The sequence below is a fragment of the Tachyglossus aculeatus genome, chromosome 17 (genome assembly GCF_015852505.1).
Source record: "Tachyglossus aculeatus isolate mTacAcu1 chromosome 17, mTacAcu1.pri, whole genome shotgun sequence".
NCBI lineage: Eukaryota > Metazoa > Chordata > Mammalia > Monotremata > Tachyglossidae > Tachyglossus > Tachyglossus aculeatus.
Window position 1 is genome coordinate 55,247,218 of NC_052082.1, and position 20,498 is coordinate 55,267,715.

At 50.3% G+C, this 20,498-nt stretch overlaps 1 protein-coding gene across 6 annotated transcripts in view; it reads right to left on the reverse strand.

The window, feature by feature from the left end:
• Nucleotides 1-20,498, reverse strand: part of TMEM248 (transmembrane protein 248) — a 75,959-nt gene that overhangs the window by 49,103 nt on the left and 6,358 nt on the right. For 5 of the 6 annotated variants that reach the window (XM_038759105.1, XM_038759107.1, XM_038759109.1 and 2 more), the window contains 3 exons: nucleotides 4,656-4,832; nucleotides 2,713-2,998; nucleotides 610-760 (listed from right to left, as the gene is read on the reverse strand). In XM_038759105.1, the coding sequence (XP_038615033.1) occupies nucleotides 610-760; nucleotides 2,713-2,998; nucleotides 4,656-4,814 (596 nt within the window). In that variant the 5' untranslated portion in view covers nucleotides 4,815-4,832. Of the gene's footprint in view, nucleotides 1-609; nucleotides 761-2,712; nucleotides 2,999-4,655; nucleotides 4,833-17,970; nucleotides 18,206-20,498 lie in introns of those variants that run through there. The other variant, XM_038759104.1, reaches the window with a different exon arrangement.

Sequence of the window (20,498 nt, forward strand, 5' to 3'; positions counted from 1 at the left end):
GGTAAGTGCTTAACAAATGCCACAATCATTATCCAGCTCGGAAGCCAGTCAGTTTTTCATCACTGCCTGCAATGATTTCCCCTACAGCCTTTCCACCACAGAGTTCCAAGAGCTTGCCCTGGCTCATTATGATAGCCTCAGTGGGTGGGGAAAGGCAAATTCATTCAGTTGTATTTATTGAGCGCTGTGTGCAGAGCACTGTACTAAGCGCTTAGGAAGTACAAGTTGGCAACATAAAGAGACGGTCCCTACCCAACCACGGGCTCACAGTCTAGAAGGGGGAGACAGACAAGATATTAGCCCTCCCTCAGATGGGCAAACACAAGAGAGGTTAAGCTTGAGGGTCACCCAAAGGGTCACTGGCAGAGCTGGATTAGAACCCAGAGGTCTTGACCCCCAAGGAGTCAGGGGAGCCCAATATTAAAATCAATTGCGATCGATTATCGGGGTGAAAATCAAAACGCTTAACCGTACAGACTCAAGGTGCACAGTCACCCAGAAGGGGAGGTACAGAGAGAAAGCCATGGCTCAGTCAGGCCTCTGGGAGGACACGATGCGATGGGAATCGGGCTTTAAAGACGGAGAGGGCGGCGGCCGGATAAGGCTTACACTGTGACGGGAAACACATTTGTGGCGGCCGTGACGGTCATGCACGTCGTGAACACCACCTGCTCACAGTGGCTGTGAAGGACGCAGTCATCAGAATTCCAAGCGGCGGGCAGCGTGAACGTGATATTGATCTCCTCGTGGGCTTCTCTCCCTGCAGGGCAGACGCAGACAAAAGTGATCGGTCTCCGACGGTAAGGCGGGCCGGGACACCAGTCCCCTAGGCTCCCAGACAGTTAAAGTCAGTCAGTCAGTCAGTCGATCATATCTACTGAGCGCTTATTGTGTGCAGGGCACTGTACTAAGCACTTGAGAGAGGACGACAGTATACTAAACAGCTTCAACTGAGTTTAATTGACTTCAGGGTGCCACAGACTCTCCCCATCTTTCATAGCACGGCTCTGCCCTGCTTTCTCTCTGGCTTTTCACTCTTGGCTCCTCCCAAGTTCTCCTTCACCCTCCCCAACCCCCCCTTTATTTAAATGGTGTTTGTTAAGCGCTTACTATGTGACAGGGACTGAACTAAGTGCTGGGGTAGATACCAGCTGAACAGGTTGGACATAGTCCATATCCTCCAGGAGGTTCACAGTCTTAATCCACAGTTTCCAGATAAGGTAACTGAAGCGAAGTGACCTGCCCACGGTAGCACAGCAGATAAGTGACAGGGCCGGAATTAGAATCCAGATCCTTCTAACAGGCTAATGTGCTATTCATTCATTCAATCATATTGACTGGGCAATTACTGTGTGCAAACCGCTGTACTAAGCACTTGGGAAGAGTACAACATAGGAATAAACAGACACATTCCCTGACCACAAGGAGTTTACCTTCATTCATTCATTCGTATTTATTGAGCGCTTACTGTGTGCAGAGCACTGTACTTAGAGCTTGGGAAGTACAAGTCGGCAACAAGCTTCTCTTCCCCATCTCATGGGACCTCGCTCTCTCCACTCTCCTGCTTCCACCCCTTGCCCCCACTGTCCCCACCAGACTGGCCTGAGCCCCCTCCCCGCCTGACCCGCCAACCGTATGGTCCTTCTGAAGTCCCCCAAAATCAAGCCTTCCCCGATTAAGTCCCGTCTCGTTGAGGGGTACCAATTCAACAGTTACTGCTGCAGCTGACAAACTTCTTCGTACCCACTGTCAGCAACTGGATTTATACACCTTTTCAATGATTTCCTCTGATCCCATTGGTTGTAAACCTTTTTGTCTGGCTCCTCTATTAGAGTCTAAGCTCCATGTGGGCAGGGAATGTGTCTTCTGGGTCTGCTGTACTTTCCCAAGCACTTAGGATGTGCCCTGTGCCTAATGGGCACTCAATAAATACCATTCCTCTCACTTCTACTACACCACCACTGTGGTCTAGTGGATAAAGCACCGGCTTGGGAGTCAGAAGGACCTGGGCTCTCATCCGGCTCTGGCATTTGTCTGCTGTGTGACCTTGGGCAAGTCACTTCATTTCACTGGGCCTCAGTGCTCTCATCTGTAAAATGGGGATTAAGACTGCGAGCCCCAGGCGGGACATGAACTTTGGCCAACATGACTGGTTTGTATCTACCCCAGAGGTTAAAGCAATGCTTGATGCATAGTAAGCACTTAACAAATACCATCATTACTATTACTACTACTACTACTAATAATAATGATGGCATTTATTAAGCGCTTCCTATGTGCAAAGCACTGTTCTAAGCGCTGGGGAGGCTACAAGGTGATCAGGTTGTCCCATGTGGGGCTCACAGTCTCAATCCCCATTTTACAGATGAGGGAACTGAGGCCCAGAGAAGTTAAGTGACTTGCCCAAAGTCACACAGCTGACAATTGGCGGAGCCGAGGTTTGAACCCATGACCTCTGACTCCAAAGCCCGGGCTCTTCTCCACTGAGCCACGCTACTACTAGTAACACCATGATTATCACCCCTCCCAATGTTCCTGTGCCCCATCCTGACAAAGAAGCAATAGATTCCCCAGAAACCACCCAAAACCCATTAGCTTCGTACAGTGTCTGCACACAGTAAGCGCCCAACAAACCCCCCGGGGCTGATCTGTCACCAAACAGAGGAGGAAGAGGAACCCGGCCCACGGTGAAAGCGGGCGACTGCGGCCTACCTGAAAGTCCGATCTGGTGCCCAAAAATGGTGGAGCAAAGGTGGGTGACGTTCCGTGAGTAGCCTCCAAACGGCTTGAGGGGGTCCAGGGTCAGAGTGATTGTCACCGAGACGTTAATGGGCCCAGAGTCCTCGAGGGCCTGAGGCGACTGCGTGGATGAGCGGGCCTGACCGCTAGTCACTGTGCTTTCGGGGGTTGTGGTGTCGTTTAAGAGATGTTTCAACGTTTCGTTCTCTGATATACACAAGTCCAAATCATTAAACCGCAGAAGAAAGGTGTTCCAGTCCTTAAACGACAAATCCAGGCAATCAGACGCCGCTCCGGGCTCCCGGAAAGAAGAAAGGGTTTTTCTCCCGGCTCAGGAGCCCGTGTCCGCCTGGTGCCCCCCACCCCATCCCGGAGACGGTAGGGGGGAACGCGAAGCCCAAACTGTGTGGCTCTGGCCCGCCAGGGGAGGGGGCGTTCGTCGGCACGGAAAACCGACAGATCAAGACGATGAGATGGGGACCTAAACCAAGCACTCCCCAACCTTGGCTAAGAATAATAATAATAATTGTGGTACTTGTTAAGCGCTTACGACTTGTCAGGCACTGTACTAAGTGCTGGGGTAGGTATGAGCTAATCGGGTTGGACACAGGTTTGATCATTAATTAACTTGTCAATCGCTTCTGTACCACTCATTACCACACAGCACTCTTCCAATCAATGAATGAATCAACCAGCCATATTTATTGAGCGCCAACTGTGTGCAGAGCACTATATTAAACGCTTGGGAGAGGACAATATAACAGAGTTGGAAGATATGTTTCCTGCCCACAGCGGGCTTCCAGTCTAAAGGGACCATTTTGGATATTAACCTCTCCACTTTGTAACCCTCTTAAGGTTGCAAGAAACATGATATTCTCTTACCCAAACTAGAAAGCAAAGCAAAAAAACCGGTGCCCGCTTTGACAGACCCTAAAAGGTCACTTTAACATTGCTATGGTTTTCACGGCCACCCGCCCCCAGTTTTCAATATTTGTTGTCAGCAAACCTGATTTGGACTGACGCCTGAAGTTGTGAATTTCCGGGCAGGCTTGGTTTGGGGGCATGTCACCGGGACGCTGGACAGACTAGACCTGTTTTCCCTTAAGGGAATCTACCGTACATGAATGCACTACTTTAAATAACACTGAGTGCTAAACCTGGCCATTCCAACCCTCCACCTGACTACCTGCAGCACGCAATTAATCAAGTGGCAAAAAGACTGTAAAATCTGAGAGCCCGGGGTGGATTCCAAACTGTAAGCTCATCGTGGGCAGAGAACTTGTCTACCATCTCTATCATACTCTCCCAAGCGCTTGTTACAGTGCTCTGTACATGGTAAGCACTCAAGGCCCAGAGAAGTGCAGTGACTGTCCCAAGGTCACATCCCCTAGGCTGTAAGCTGGTTGAGAGCAGGGAACGTGTCTGTTCTATCGTTATATTGTACTCTCCCAAGCGCTCAGTAAAGTGCTCTGCACACAGTAAGCACTCAGTAAATACTACTGACTGGCATTGCAGGCAAGCATCAGAGCTGGCATTAGAACAGTGCTTGACACATAGTAAGCACTTTACAAATATCAACATTATTGTCATTATTATTAGGATCCAGTTCCTCAGACGTCCAGGCCGTTACGTTACGTGGCTGTTAGGTCAGAGACCCACAGCATCACTAAAACCCCCGTGCGAGCTATGCCGTGGTTTCCACCTGCCACCGCGTTTGCCTGGGCAGCCAACCGTAAGCTCCCTGGGTGGGCAGGGCCAGGCCTCTCACCCCATCAAACCCACCCAAACGCCCGGTCCGGCGATCTGCCCCCAACGGATGCCCAACAAGTACCACCGGGCCACTGACGGGAGATGCTTCAAAAGCAGACCGAGCCCGCTCCCGGCTGTGGACCCCCAGAAGGGGTAAGGGGCCGTACCTCGGTCATTTCTGGCGATTTGATCTCCTTGATTTTGAAGAAATAGCCGAGCGTGAGGAAAGCGATGGCCATAGCGCTTACGCTGATCATAAAGACCACGAGTGGAGGCCGGCTGCTGACGTAAACCTTCAGGTTCTCCAAGACGTTGGTGATGAACATTATTCTGATTGGCTCCGCCTGAGGGAAAGGACAGAGGAAAACCCGACGGGTGAATGGAGAAGCCTTCACATCCCCAGAAGGGCACCTCTGCCCGTATCTTTCAAGCCCGTCTGACCACCCGCAAACCCCAGGAATGCAGATCGGGGTCAAACGAGGGTTAAACGAGGGTGGAGAAGCAGTGCGGTCTAGTGGATAGAGACAGGCCTGGGAGTCACAAGGACCTGGGTGCTAATCCTGGCTCTGCCGCTTGTCTGCTGTGTGACACTGGGCAAGTCCCTTCACTTCTCTGGACCTCAGTTCCCTCAGCTGAAAAATGGGGATTAATCAATCAATCAATCAATCGTATTTATTGAGCGCTTACTGTGTGCAGAGCACTGTACTAAGCGCTTGGGAAGTACAAGTTGGCAACATATAGAGACAGTCCCACCCAACAGTGGGCTCACAGTCTAAAAGGGGGAGACAGAGAACAAAACCAAACATACTAGCAAAATAAAATAAATAGAATAGATATGTACAAGTAAAATAAATAGAGTAATAAATATGTACAGACATATATACATATATACAGGTGCTGTGGGGAAGGGAAGGAGGTAAGATGGGGGGATGGAGAGGGAGATGAGGGGGAGAGGAAGGAAGGGGCTCAGTCTGGGAAGGCCTCCTGGAGGAGGCGAGCTCTCAGTAGGGCCTTGAAGGGAGGAAGAGAGCTAGCTTGGCGGATGTGGGGAGGGAGGGCATTCCAGGCCAGGGGGATGATGTGGGCCGGGGGTCGACGGCGGGACAGGCGAGAACGATTCCTCTACAACGGGCTGGGGCTGTCAAACTAGAGGTGGCCCGGGGCTTATTTCCAAGGATGGAGCTGCCACGTGGGAACTGTCATCTCGTGGGCTGCTGGGACCCGGCGTCAGCCACCCGGCAGACCATGGTACATGCAATGGAGCACCCGGAGCAAGTGACATCCAGGTCACTTCCAGTTCAACCCTTCCAGGCCAGCCTGGTCTGGGCTCACTGCCACCCACTACCAGGAAAGGCTGGCACAGATAGAGGCCGGGCAGGCTGGATCCTGAATTTCTAGGCTGGACAGGGTTCAAGGTGGTACTGCATTTAGCTTCGTGCCCACTCTCTGACCCCCACCGGAGTGCCCCAGGTTGGCACTCTCACTCACCGGGCAGCCCTGAAATGTCCCCCTCCCCAAGTTCTACTCACGCACATCGTTTTCAAAGTCAACGGCCAACCACGTCCAGCCGGGCCCCGCTCTGGGGAACGGCGGGCCTCCGGGAAGACGAGCAGAGGACAGCAAATGGACAACCGGCCGACGGCAAGCCACTCATCTGGTCTTAACTAGGATTTCGGTACAACATTTCCGACTGTCCCAGATGCCACCCTGTCCTTCTCAGGGGGATGCACAGTGAGCGCTCAATATATACGATCGAGTGAATGAAAGGGGAGGAGGACCGCCTGGGGAGAGCCAACCTGGTCCTTGTCCCAAACCACGCGGGGCGGAAAGCAGACGGGGCTGGTCTCCTGGAAGCTCTGCGAGTCGAGATGCCCCCCAACCTCAGGGCCCTAGGCCGTGCCCTCCGAGGGGCTTGGGAAATGCCCTAGAAACGGTCATAATAGGGAGGACAGTCAGTCAATTGTATTTATTGAGCACTTTCTGTGTGCAGGGTACCCCTTGAAGTGCTTGGGAGAGGACAATATAACACTATAACGGACAGATTTGCTGCCCACAAGGGGCTTACAGTCTAGAAGGGCAGGCAGAGTTCTCACTGGGCCGGAGAGGGCAGGGGTTTGGCCTCCCAGGCTGGCAGCTGTCACCAGGACAAATAGGGAGGGACGGGGCGATCGGCCCAAGGCCCGAACGACAGTTTGTCATGGCACCGCTTACCGCAAGTGCTTCTCCTGCTTCTCTCATCCTTCCCTCTGGCCCCAGCTGGGGAAGACTGAGGTTGCGGTCTAGGACGGGAAAGCGCTCCGGGAACCCCCAAAGCTGGGCTAGTTCCCTAACAAGGAGGCTGTTTTGTAGAAGTTTGCTCAGGGGCAAGCGCTACGCTAAGCATTGGGGTAGATATAATGTCATCGGATCGCTCAGGGACGGTGCCAGAAATTTGTTTGCAAGTTAAAAACAACAAGGAGGTCAGTTTACCGCTAATGCCCGGGGGCTGAGAGATAAGGTTGGTGTAAACTCATCCCTTCTCCCTCCCCCAACCTCCCACGGGGGCTGTGAGGGATCGGGGACAGGGCTCCCGGCCCCCTTTCTCTCCTCCCCAGGGGCAGCTTGCTTAACAATAATAATAATTATAATAATTACGGTACTTGTTAAGCACTTACTATGTGCCGAGCTCAGTTCTAAGCACTGGGGTAGATACAAGGTAAATAGGTGGGACACATATGGGGCTCACACTCTTAACCTCATTTTACAAATGAGATATCTGAGGTCCAGGGAAGTGAAGTGACTTGCCCAAGGACACCCAGCAGACTTGTGGCAGAGCCAGGATGAGAACCCAGGTCCTTCTGATTGCGGACCGGTGCTCTATCCACTAAGCCATGCTGCTTCCTGCCTTTCTGTGGCTGGAGGCACTGGGTTTCTGCTAACCAACCTAAGTCTGAAGGGCAATATTCCCGCTGAAGATCAGATAACTAAATTCAAGGATTAACCCACAAGGTGGGCATTCTGTATGGTCCCCTACGAACCTCAAAGGGGAAACTTTCTGCTACGACTCATAGTACAATGCTGTGAACACAGTAAGCGCTAAATAAATACGACAATGAACTGATCAATCACTACCGGTGCTTCCTTGTACTTAGACTGTGAGCCCTGAGGGGACCAGGGGTTGTGTCCTACTGGATTAATGTTCATCTTCCCTAGCACTTAGTACAGTGCTTGGTACCTGGTAAGTGCTTAAGAAATAGCACAGTTATTATTATTATTATTCCATATTATTCCATTTTATTCCTGCTCATAAAATGAGCAGGCCCTTCCGGAGCTCAATAAGATCTCTCGCCTTCCATTCTCTCGCTCTCTCTCTTTCCCCCCCGCCACCCCCCACCCACCTGCCAATATTATTGATGGCATTTATTAAGCGCTTACTATGTGCAGAGCACTGTTCTAAGCTCTGTGATGGAAATGAAGAAGTTCCCTGGCTGAGAGCAAGTTTCCCTCCGGGCCCGGGGCCAGCTCAGAGGCTGGTTCCAAACCGGGCAAACCGGGGACCGACCATCCCCGCTATTCACGGGGTGCCAGCCCTCCTCCACCTTCGGAGAAAACTCGTTTCCCCCTCGGGGAGTGACCAACGTCTGACTGGCTGAGATTTGGGATTTCTTCCAGTGAAAAGGAGGAAGAAGAAAGAAGTAAAATAGAGTGTGTGGAGGTGGAGCAGGGAGGAAAAAAAATGGTTGGGGGGGTGGTGGGGGGTCTTCTCCTCCTAGCTTGCCCACTCCTTGAGAGCAGAGATGGGGTCTACCAACTCTACGGTACTCTCTCCCAAGCGCAATCATCTCACATTCTCCTGACTGTTCGTAAAATAAGACAAGGTGGGCTTGTCCTCTTTCAACTGCAACGAGGGCAAGCAATCGAAGGTATTTATCAAGCGCTTACTTATGTGCAGGGCACTGTACTATCAATCAATCAATCAATCGTATTTATTGAGCGCTTACTATGTGCAGAGCACTGTACTAAGCGCTTGGGAAGTACAAATTGGCATCACATAGAGACAGTCCCTACCCAACAGTGGGCTCACAGTCTAAAAGGGGGAGACAGAGAACAGAACCAAACATACCAACAAAATAAAATAAGTAGGATAGAAATGTACAAGTAAAATAAATAAATAAATAAATAAATAGAGTAATAAATATGTACAACCATATATACATATATACAGGTGCTGTGGGGAAGGGAAGGAGGTAAGACGGGGGGATGGAGAGGGGGACGAGGGGGAGAGGAAAGAAGGGGCTCAGTCTGGGAAGGCCTCCTGGAGGAGGTGAGCTCTCAGCAGGGCCTTGAAGGGAGGAAGAGAGCTAGCTTGGCGGATGGGCAGAGGGAGGGCATTCCAGGCCCGGGGGATGACGTGGGCCGGGGGTCGATGGCGGGACAGGCGAGAGCGAGGTACAGTGAGGAGATTAGCGGTGGAGGAGCGGAGGGTGCGGGCTGGGCAGCAGAAGGAGAGAAGGGAGGTGAGGTAGGAGGGGGCGAGGTGATGGACAGCCTTGAAGCCCAGGGTGAGGAGTTTCTGCCTGATGCGCAGATTGATCGGTAGCCATTGGAGGTTTTTGAGGAGGGGAGTAATATGTCCAGCACTTGGTACTTATAAGTACTAAGCACTTGGGAGGGGACAGTACAACAGTAAACACACACATTCCCTGACCACAGCGAGCTTACATTCTAGAGGGCAAACCGCTTAGCCTCCCATCCTTGCAGAGAGAAACTGAGGCGGGGTGTGTGTGTGTGAGAGAGACAGACAGACACGACTCAGCCAGTTCACGTTGCCCTGGCCACAATAGAGCCACTGGAAAGGTAGCGTGGTCGAGCAGAAAAAACGTGGGCCAGGGTGTCCAGAGGACCTGGTTCTAATCCCAGCTCCGCCACTTGTCTTCTGTGCGACCTTGGGAAAGTCACTTTACTTCTCTGGGCCTCAGTTACCTCACGTGTAAAAGAGGGATTAAAACTGTGAGCCCCAGGTGGGACAGGAACCGTGTCCAACCTGGATTTGCTTATATCTACCCCGCTGCGCAGTACAATGCCTGGCACACAGTAAGCACTTAACAAATACCATTTTAAAAAAAAATGAGAGAGGCAGGAAAATCCTTAGGCTCTCTCCAAGAGAGACTGTCATCTTAGCTCAAGTTTTGTCCCGGTCCACGGCAGACAGGGACACCCGACATTTTGGCTTCCTGCTTGTTGGGTGGGAGTGAGTCAGACAGGCGTCTGTCCGTCCATCTGCCCGTCACCACCTGTCCAACGTTCTGGAGATCGGTCATATCGAGGCACACTGTTAAAGTGAGGACCGGGGGAGTCGGGGTTGAGGAAGGCCAGTGCGTGCAACACCACCTCATGGCCAAAGTTCAAGGGCAAGAAAAAAAAAGGGGATTGGCACACGCCGGATTAGGACCACCCGGGGAAGTATGCACTGAGTCCTCAAGGAAGGAGGAAAAAAAAAAAAATCATTGCTTAATCATGCGTCTGCCAGAAAGACATAAGAGGGAGGTAGAACGGCTGGCAAATGGAGGATGAAAGCCACTTAGAGAAGCACTGTGGCCTACAGGAAAAAACCTGGGAGCCAGAGAACCTAGGTTCTGATCCTGACTCTGACACTTGCCATCTCGGTGACTTTGGGCAAATCACTTCACTTCCCTCTGCCTCCATTTCCTCATCTGTAAAATGGGGATTCATACCCGTTCCCCCTCAGACTGTGAGCCCCACGTGGGACAGGGACTGTATCCAACCTGATTAGCTTATATCTACCTCAGGGCTTAGAACCGTGCTTGACACTTGGTAAGTGCTTAAGAAATGCCATTATTATTATTACTATTGTTATTATTCCTGCCCTGAGCAGTTTTTCAGGTAGAGTCGCCTTTTGGTTTGGTGGGTTAGGAAGTCAGACAGGCCCTGGGTCATAACTGCCAAGTTGGCTCACCTCCACCCCCAACGCAAGGAAAAACACCCAGAGAAACTGGGAAGCAACATGGCCTAGGGGATAGAGCATGGGACTGGGGGTTGGAAGAACCTGGGTTTTAATCCTGGTTCTGCCACTTGTTTGCTTTGTGACCTTCAGCAAGTCACTTTACATTTCTGTGCCTAAGTTCCCTTAACTCTAAAAAGGGGGTTAGCCCCATGTGGGACATGACCTGTGTCTGACCTGATTATCTTGTATCTACCCCCAGAGCTTAGAACAGTGCCTGGCACAAACTAAGCGCTTAAATATCCTAAAAAAAAAATCCCGGCTACTTGTGACTGACTTTAAAACCTATCTGAGAAGTGGCACAGTCTATCAGAGAGAGCACGGGCCTGGGAGCTACAGAACCTGGGTTCTAATTCCGGCCTCGGGCGAGTAGCTTCAGTTGCCCCATCTGTAAAACGGGGATTCAATACCTGTCAACCCACTTATTTAAACGGGGAGCCCCGTGTGGGACAGGGGCTGAGTCTGACCTATCTTGATTCTTTCCCAGCGCCTAGTACAGTGCTTGGCACATAGTAAGGGCTTAACAAATACCATAATTATTATTTGAGGTGGGGCTGGTTTGGGTCCTTAAAACAGATTAAAGCCCAATTCCCCAACACTGAAGCACGAGGGGAAAAAAAAAATGCTAGCCAACCAAGTTCCCTGAACTTTTAAATGATGATTGTGAAAAGTCTGGGTGAGTCCCAGACAGCTAAATAACTCACTCTCAAATCACAAGAAGAAACTGGAATGGAAGGAGGCCGGGGTTGGGGGCGTTGTGGGAGGCCGCGGGACACGGAAAGAGGAGGCTTTGGGGGAAGTAGTAGTTACTTTACTAGGGCTCTGTACACATTAAGCGTCCAATAAACACCTCTGATCGATAGTAGTTTTATGGGTTCTTGTACCCGATTTGCCTGCCACCCTGAGACTCGTGGATAAAATTCACCCTCAGTGGCATTCGAATACCAAGGCATCTTCCCCCCCCACCCAACACACACAGTATACACCACTCACACACACCCCGCAACCCCATGGACAGCAGATGCTTGAACTGGGTGAGCAGCACAGGAAAAACAGGCGAAGGAGATAAACAGAACCACGTGACGCGGACGTCGCTGGGGAGGCACAAATCAGTCACCTGGAAATGGTTGGTCTCCAATCCAAGGTCAGGCACCATAAAGGATAATCAACATCCACACGGCATTTCTCCTCTAGGGATTTCAAACAGCTCTCCAGAACACCACACTAACACAAACATCACTCTTTGAACAGTGCCGCAAGACACGTTGGGACAATCAATCGTTCAATTGATAATCATATTTAGATTACCAGCCCCTATGTGGGACAGGGACTGTGTCCAACCTGACTTGCTCGTAACAATCCCGGCGCTTAGTACAGAGCCTGGCACATAGTAAGCACTTCAATACCACCACCATCAACTGCCCAGCTCCAGGGTTAAGCCCAAGCAAAGGGCTGCCAACATTACTGCGCTCTCCGTTCACATCTGAGGTGAAATCAAACACCCCCCTTTTATTTATCCCCCTTCCCAGTCCCACAGCCCTTATGTCCACACCTGTAATTTATCTATACTGAATGTTTGTCTCGCCCTCTAAACTGTAAGCTTGTTGTGGGCAGGGAATGTGTCTGGTTATTGTTCTAGTGTACTCTCCCAAGCGCTCAGTACAGTGCTCTGCACACAGTAAGTGCTCAACAAATACGAATGACCAACTGACCAACACTAGCCGGAGTGCCTCGCTGCCTACACCCCAAACTGAGGCGCGGGGACAACTGGTGGGGAAGGGGCTGCTCTTACCCCGGACCCACGGACCCTACGGCGCGTCCCGCTGAGGTGACCAGCCCGAGGAAGCCTATCCACCGTCCACTGGCCGCGAACCAGACCGGAGCCACCGGCCGACCCGTTTCCTGGACACCGGACGCGGGCAACGTGGCATCCTGTTTATCCTGTTTTTATGAAAGTTCGGACGATGAAGCGGACTAATTTCACCCGCAAGAGGGGTCCGCCCGAGACGGACAAGGACGGGGATGATGGCGTCAATCAATCCAACGGAGGTGGCCGCCAAGGGCTTGCCATGTGAGGAGCACTGAACCGAGCACTTGGGAGAGGGATTCCCTGCCCTCAAGGACCTGTAATTTAGCTATACTGAATGTTTGTCTCGCCCTCTAAACTGTAAGCTTGTTGTGGGCAGGGAATGTGTCTGGTTATTGTTCTAGTGTATTCTCCCAAGCGCTCAGTACAGTGCTCTGCACACAGTAAGCGCTCAACAAATATGAATGCCCAACTGACCGACGCTAGCCGGAGTGCCTCGCTGCCCACACCCCAAACTGAGGCGCGGGGACAACTCCCTGCCCTCAAGGAGTTTACAGTCCAGGTCTTTGCCTGGGCTGACCCCTCCACAACGAGCATGTCATCTCTCTCTCTCTCTCTCTCTCTCTTTCCTGCCACACCGGAGGCCCGGGTTCAATTCCTGGCCACTACATGGAAATTGTAGAGAAGCAGTGTGGCCTAGTGGATGCAGCACGTGTTAAGGAGTCAGAAGGACCTGGGTTCTAATCCCACCTCTGCTGTGTGACCTTGGGCAAGTCAGTTCACCTCTCTGCACCTCAATTCCCTCATCTGCAAAATGGGGATTAAAATTGGGAGCCCTATGGGGGTCGGGGGCTGTGTCCGACCCAATTACCTTGTACCTACCCCAGCGCTTAGTACAGTGCCTGGCACATAGCAAACGCTTAACAAATTCAGTTACTATCATCATTTCTTTCTCTCCCTCTCTGTCTCTCTCCTTTGTCTTCCCACTTGTAAATCACCTTCCTGGCTACTGCTTCTGCCTGGAATGGCGACTTGGCTAACAAGCACGAAGAAACATCACCCGGGTCTAAAAGTCAGGCCCACCTGACCCAAAAAAGCATAAGCAGCGTGGCTCAGTGGAAAGAGCACAGGCTTCGGAGTCAAAGGTCATGGGTTCAAATCCCGGCTCTGCCAACTGTCAGCTGTGTGACTTTGGGCAACTCACTTCACTTCTCTGTGCCTCAGTGACCTCATCTGTAAAATGGGGATTAAAACTGTGAGGCCCCCGTTGGACAACCTGATCACCTTGTAACCTCCCCAGCGCTTAGAACAGTGCTTTGCACATAGTAAGCGCTTAATAAATGTTATCATTATTATTATTATTCTAATCCTGGCTCCGCCACATGTCTGCTGTGTGACTTTGGGTAAGTCACTTAACTTCTGTGCCTCAGTTCCCTCATCTGTAAAATGGGGATTAAGACTGTGAGCCCCACGTGGGACAACCTGATCACCCTGTATCCCCCCCAGCACTTAGAACAGTGCTTTGCACATAGTAAGCACTTAATAAACGTTATCACTATTATTATTATTCGAATCCCGGCTCCACCACAGTCACTTAGAACAGTGCTTTGCACATGGTAAGCGCTTAATAAATGCTATTATTATTTGAATCCCGGCTCCGCCACAGACAGACACTTGGAACAGTGCTTTGCACATAGTAAGCACTTAATTAATGTTATCACTATTATTCGAATCCCGGCTCTGCCACAGACAGACACTTGGAACAGTGCTTTGCACATAGTAAGTGCTTAATAAATGTTATTATTATTATTCGAATCTCAGCTCCGCCACAGACACTTAGAACAGTGCTTTGCGCATTGTAAGCACTTAATAATAATAATAATAATGGCATTTATTAAGCGCTTACTATGTGCAAAGCACTGTTCTAAGCGCTGGGGAGGTTACAAGGTGATCAGGTTGTCCCACGGAGGGCTCACAGTCTTAATCCCCATTTTACAGATGAGGTAACTGAAGCCCAGAGAAGTGAAGTGACTTGCCCAAAGTCACACAGCTGACAGTTGGCAGAGCCAGGATTTGAACCCACGACTTAATAAATGTTATCATTATTATTCGAATCCCGGCTCCACCACAGACACTTGGAACAGTGCTTTGCACATAGTAAGCGCTTAATAAATGTTATCATTATTATTCGAATCCCGGCTCCGCCAGACACTTAGAACAGTGCTTTGCAATCAATTAATCAATCAATCGTATTTATTGAGCACTGTGTGCAGAGCACTGTACTAAGCGCTTGGGAAGTCCAAGTTGGGAACATCTAGAGACAGTCCCTACCCAACAGTGGGCTCACAGTCTAGAAGAACATATTAACATATTAAATAGAATAGATATGTACAAGTAAAATATTATGACGATGATTGATCTAGACTGTGAGCCCACTGTTGGGTAGGGACTGTCTATGTTGCCAACTTGTACTTCCCAAGCGCTTAGTCCAGTGCTCCGCACACAGTAAGCGCTCAATAAATACGATTGATTGACTGATATGTACAAGTAAAATATCATGACGATGATTGATCTAGACTGTGAGCCCACTGTTGGGTAGGGACTGTCTCTATATGTTGCCAACTTGTACTTCCCAAGCGCTTAATACAGTGCTGTGCACACAGTAAGCGCTCAATAAATACGACTGATTGACTGATATGTACAAGTAAAATATTATGACGATGATTGATCTAGACTGTGAGCCCACTGTTGGGTAGGGACTGTCTCTGTATGTTGCCAACTTGTACTTCCCAAGCTCAAACTTACACAATCCCATGCCCTGCTGCCACCACCTCCCTGGAGTACCTCTAATGTCTCCGAAGCCAGCCTGGATCAACACTGGAAGTGGGAGCAAAGGAACTGTGCATCGGGCCACAGCAGGAGTGATTTGCCCTACTGAGAGCTCACCTCCTCCAGGAGGCCTTCCCAGGCTGAGCCTCCTCCTTCCTCTCCCCCTCATCCCCCCTCCATCCCCCCCATCTTGCCTCCTTCCCTTCCCCACAGCACCTGTTTATATGTATATATGTTTGTACATATTTACTGCTCTAGTTATTTATTTATTTATTTTACTTGTACATATTTATTCTATTTATTTTATTTTGTTAGTATGTTTGGTTTTGTTCTCTGTCTCCCCCTTTTAGACTGTGAGCCCACTGTTGGATAGGGTCTGTCTCTATATGCTGCCAACTTGTACTTCCCAAGCGCTTAGTCCCCTCCCCCCCCTCCATCCCCCTCATCTTACCTCCTTCCCTTCCCCACAGCACCTGTATATATGTATATATGTTTGTACATATTTATTACTCTGTATTTATTTATTTTACTTGTACGTATCTATTCTATTTATTTTATTTTGTTAACATGTTTGGTTTTGTTGTCTGTCTCCCCCTTTTAGACGGTGAGCCCACTGTCAGGTAGGGACTGTCTCTCTATGTTGCCAACTTGGACTTCCCAAGCGCTTAGTCCAGTGCTCTGCACACAGTAAGCGCTCAATAAGAGAAGCCGCATGGCTCAGTGGAAAAGAGCACGGGCTTTGGAGTCGGAGGTCATGGGTTCAAATCCCAGCTCCTCCAATTGTCAGCTGTGTGACTTTGGGCAAGTCACTTCACTTCTCTGGGCCTCAGTTCCCTCATCTGTCAAATGGAGATGAAGACTGTGAGCCCCCCGTGGGACACCCTGATCACCTTGTAACCTCCCCAGTGCTCAGAACAGTGCTTTGCACATAGTAAGCGCTTAATAAATGCCATCATTATTATTTAAGAAGCAGCGTGACTCAGTGGAAAGAACCTGGGCTTGGGAGCCAGAGGTCATGGGTTCAAATCCCAGCTCTGCCACTTGTCTGCTGTGTGACCTTGGGCAAGTCACTTCACTTCTCTGGGCCTCAGTTCCCTCATCTGTCAAATGGGGGTGAATAATAACAATAATAATAATAATGGTATTTATTAAGCACTTACTATGTGCAAAGCACTGTTCTAAGCACTGGGAAGGTTACAAGGTGATCAGGTTGTCCCACGGGGGACTCACAGTCTTAATCCCCATTTTACAGATGAGGTCACTGAGGCCCAGAGAAGCGAAGTGACTTGCCCAAAGTCACACAGCTGACAATTGGCAGAGCCGGGGTTTGAGCCCACGACCTCTGACTCCAAAGCCCGGGCTCTTGAGCCCTACGTGGGACAACCTGATCACCTTGTAACCTCCCCGGTGCTTAGAACAATGCTTTGCACATAGTAAGCGCTTAATAAATGCCTTCATAAATAAATAATAAACACGACGGATTGTTTGATTAGTCCAGTGCTCTACACACAGTAAGCGCTCAATAAGTATGATTGATTGCTGATCAATCAATCAATCGTATTTACTGAGCGCTTACTGTGTGCAGAGCACTGATCAATCAATCAATCACAGTTATTGAGCGCTTACTGTGTGCAGAGCCCTGGACTAAGCGCTTGGGAAGTCCAAGTTGGCAACATATAGAGACGGTCCCTACCCAACAACGGGCTCTCTCCCATAACACCACACCTCCACCTAAAATCGTTCTGGTAGTATAACCAAAAAGTTCGTATTTATTGAGCGCTTCCTGTGTGCAGAGCACTGTACTAAGCGCTTGGGAAGTCCAAGTTGGCAACACAGAGAGACGGTCCCTACCCAACAGCGGGCTCGCAGTCGAGAAGGGGGTTGGCAGGGAACAAAACCAAACATACTCACAAAACAAAATAAAGAGAAGCAGCGTGGCTCAATGGGAAAGAGCCCGGGCTTTGGAGTCAGAGGTCACGGGTTCAAATCCCGGCTCTGCCAATTGTCAGCTGGGTTGACTTTGGGCAAGTCGCTTCACTTCTCTGGGCCTCATCTGGAAAATGGGGATTAAGACGGTGAGCCCCCCGTGGGACAACCTGATCACCTTGTAACCTCCCCAGCGCTTAGAACGGTGCTTTGTACATAGTAAGTGCTTAATAAATGTTATCATTACTATTATCATTCTTCTCTAGCTCTCTTCCACCCTTCAAGGCCCTGCTGAGAGCTCACCTCCTCCAGGAGGCCTTCCCAGACTGAGCCCCTTCCTTCCTCTCCCCCTCGCCCCCCTCTCCATCCCCCCATCTTACCTCCTTCCCTTCCCCACAGCACCTGTATATATGGATATATGTTTGTACATATTTATCACTCTATTTATTTATTTTACTTGTACATTTCTATCCTATTTATTTTATTTTGTTGGTACGTTTGGTTCTGTTCTCTGTCTCCCCCTTTCAGACCGTGAGCCCACTGTTGGGTAGGGACTGTCTCTATGTGTTGCCAATTTGTACTTCCCAAGCGCCTAGTACAGTGCTCTGCACACAGTAAGCGCTCAATAAATACGATTGATGGATGGATTCTCTGGGCCTCAGTGACCTCATCTGGAAAATGGGAATGAAGACTGGGAGCCCCCCCGTGGGACAACGTGATCACCTTGTAGCCTCCCCAGCGCTCAGAACGGTGCTTTGCACATAGTAAGCGCTTAATAAGCGCCATTATTGTTATTATTATTATCATTAATAGATATGTACAAGTAAAATAAAGACATAAATAAATAAATAGAGCAATAAATCTGCACAAACGCATATATCCAGCTGATGAAGTGGCGGAGAGGCCTGAGGAGCCTGACCTGAGTGGTGGGTGCGGGCGGGGTCAGCGGGCGGTGTGGGGCTGCGGGCTGCGGGCCCGGGGGTCGGGCCCGGGGCGGCTCCGCGGCATCCTTCTCCTCCTCCTCTTCGTCGTCCTCTTCCTCGTCCTCTTCGTCGTCCTCTTCCTCCTCCTCGTCCTCCTCGTCCAGCGCCGGCCGAAGCTCCCCTCAGGCGTCGGCGAGCCCGGCGTCCGGCCCTCGGGGCCTTCCGGGCGTCGGCGACGTGACCTCTGACCTCTGACCCCCGGCCCACCACGACGGCGGCGACGGCGGCTCGGCGGGGCCAACCTTCCTCCGCCCGGCCCCGCCGCCTCTCCAGCGCCCCCAGCGGCCCTCCTCGCTCATCGCAGTTACTGAGCGGCGGACCACGGGACTGACCGCTTGGGAAGTAACAATCATAATGATAACGATGGGATTTGTTAAGCGCTTACTATGTGCCGAGCGCTGTTCTAAGCGCTGGGGGGATACAAGGTGATCAGCTTGGGAGGCGGCGTGGCTCGATGGAAAAGAGCCCGGGCTTTGGAGTCAGAGGTCATGGGTTCAAATCCCGACTCTGACACTTGTCAGCTGGGTGACTTTGGGCAAGTCGCTTAACTTCTCTGGGCCTCAGTTCCCTCGTCTGGAAAATGGGGATGGAGACTGTGAGCCCCACGTGGGACAACCTGATTACCTTGTAACCTCCCCAGCGCTTAGAACAGTGCTTGGCACATAGTAAGCGCTTAATAAATGCCATCATTATTATTATTATTATTATTATCAGCTAGCCAAGCTAGCTCTCTTCCTCCCTTCAAGGACCTCCTCCAGGAGGCCTTCCCAGACTGAACCCTCTCCTTCGTCTCCCCCTCCTCCCCCTCTCCATCCCCACCATCTTACCTCCTTCCCTTCCCCACAGCACCTGTATAATAATAATAATAATAATGATGGCATTTATTAAGCACTTAATATGTGCAAAGCACTGTTCTAAGCGCTGGGGAGGTTACAAGGTGATCAGGTTGTCCCACGTGGGGCTCACAGTCTTCATCCCCATTTTACAGATGAGGGAACTGAGGCACAGAGAAGTTAAGTGACTTGCCCACAGTCACACAGCTGACATTTGGCTCAGTGGAAAGAGCACGGACTTTGGAGTCAGAGGTCATGGGTTCAAATCCAGGCTCCATCAGTTGTCAGCTGTGTGCCTTTGGGCAAGTCACTTAACTTCTCTGTGCCTCAGTGACCTCATCTATATAATGGGGATTAAGACTGTGAGCCCCCCGTGGGACACCCTGATCACCTTGTAACCTCCCCAGCGCTTAGAACAGTGCTTTGCACATAGTAAGCGCTTAATAAATGCCATCATTATTATTATTATTATTTGGCGGAGCCGGAATTTGAACCCATGACCTCTGACTCCAAAGCCCGGGCTCTTCTCCACTGAGCCACGCTGCTTCCGTATATATGTATATATGTTTGTACGCATTTATTACTCTATTTATTTTACTTGTACATATCTATTCTATTTATTTTATTTTGTTAATATGTTTGGTTTTGCTCTCTGTCTCTCCCTTCTAGACTGTGAGCCCACTGTTGGGTAGGGACTGTCTCTATATGTTGCCAATTTGTACTTCCCAAGCGCTTAGTACAGTGCTCTGCACACAGTAAGCGCTCAATAAATACGATTGATTGATTGATCAGGTTGTCCCATGGGGGGCTCACAGTCTTACTATGTGCAAAGCGCTGTTCTAAGCGCTGGGGGGATACAAGGTGATCAGGTTGTCCCACGGGGGGCTCACAGTCTTAATCCCCCTTTTACAGATGAGGGAACTGAGGCCCAGAGAATCAATCAATCGTATTTATTGAGTGCTTACTGTGTGCACAGCACTGGACTAAGCGCTTGGGAAGTACAAGTTGGCAACATATAGAGACAGTCAAGTGAAGTGACTTGCCCAAAGTCACACAGCTGACAATTGGCAGGGCTGGGATTTGAACCCATGACCTCTGACTCCAAAGCCCGGGCTCTTTCCATTGAGCCACACTGCGTCTCTAAGTAGTGTTTAGAATCAATCGTATTTATTGAGTGCTTACTGTGTGCAGAACACTGGACTAAGCGCTTGGGAAGTCCAAGTTGGCAACATATAGAGACGGTCCCTACCCAACAGTGGGCTCGCAGTCTAGAAGGGGGAGACAGACAACAAAACCAAACATGATAACAAAATAAAATAAATAGAATAGATATGTACAAGTAAAATTAATAAAGAGTAATAAATACGTACAAACATATACACATATATACAGGTGCTGTGGGGAAGGGAAGGAGGTAAGACCGGGGGGATGGAGAGGGGGACAAGGGGCAGAGGAAGGAGGGGCTCAGTCTGGGAAGGCCTCCTGGAGGAGGTGAGCGCTCAGTAGGGCCTTGAAGGGAGGAAGAGAGCTAGCTTGGCGGATGAGCAGAGGGAGGGCATTCCGGCCAGGGGGTGCTTAGCACACTGTGAGCCCGCTGTTCGGTACTCTATTTATTTTACTTGTACATATTT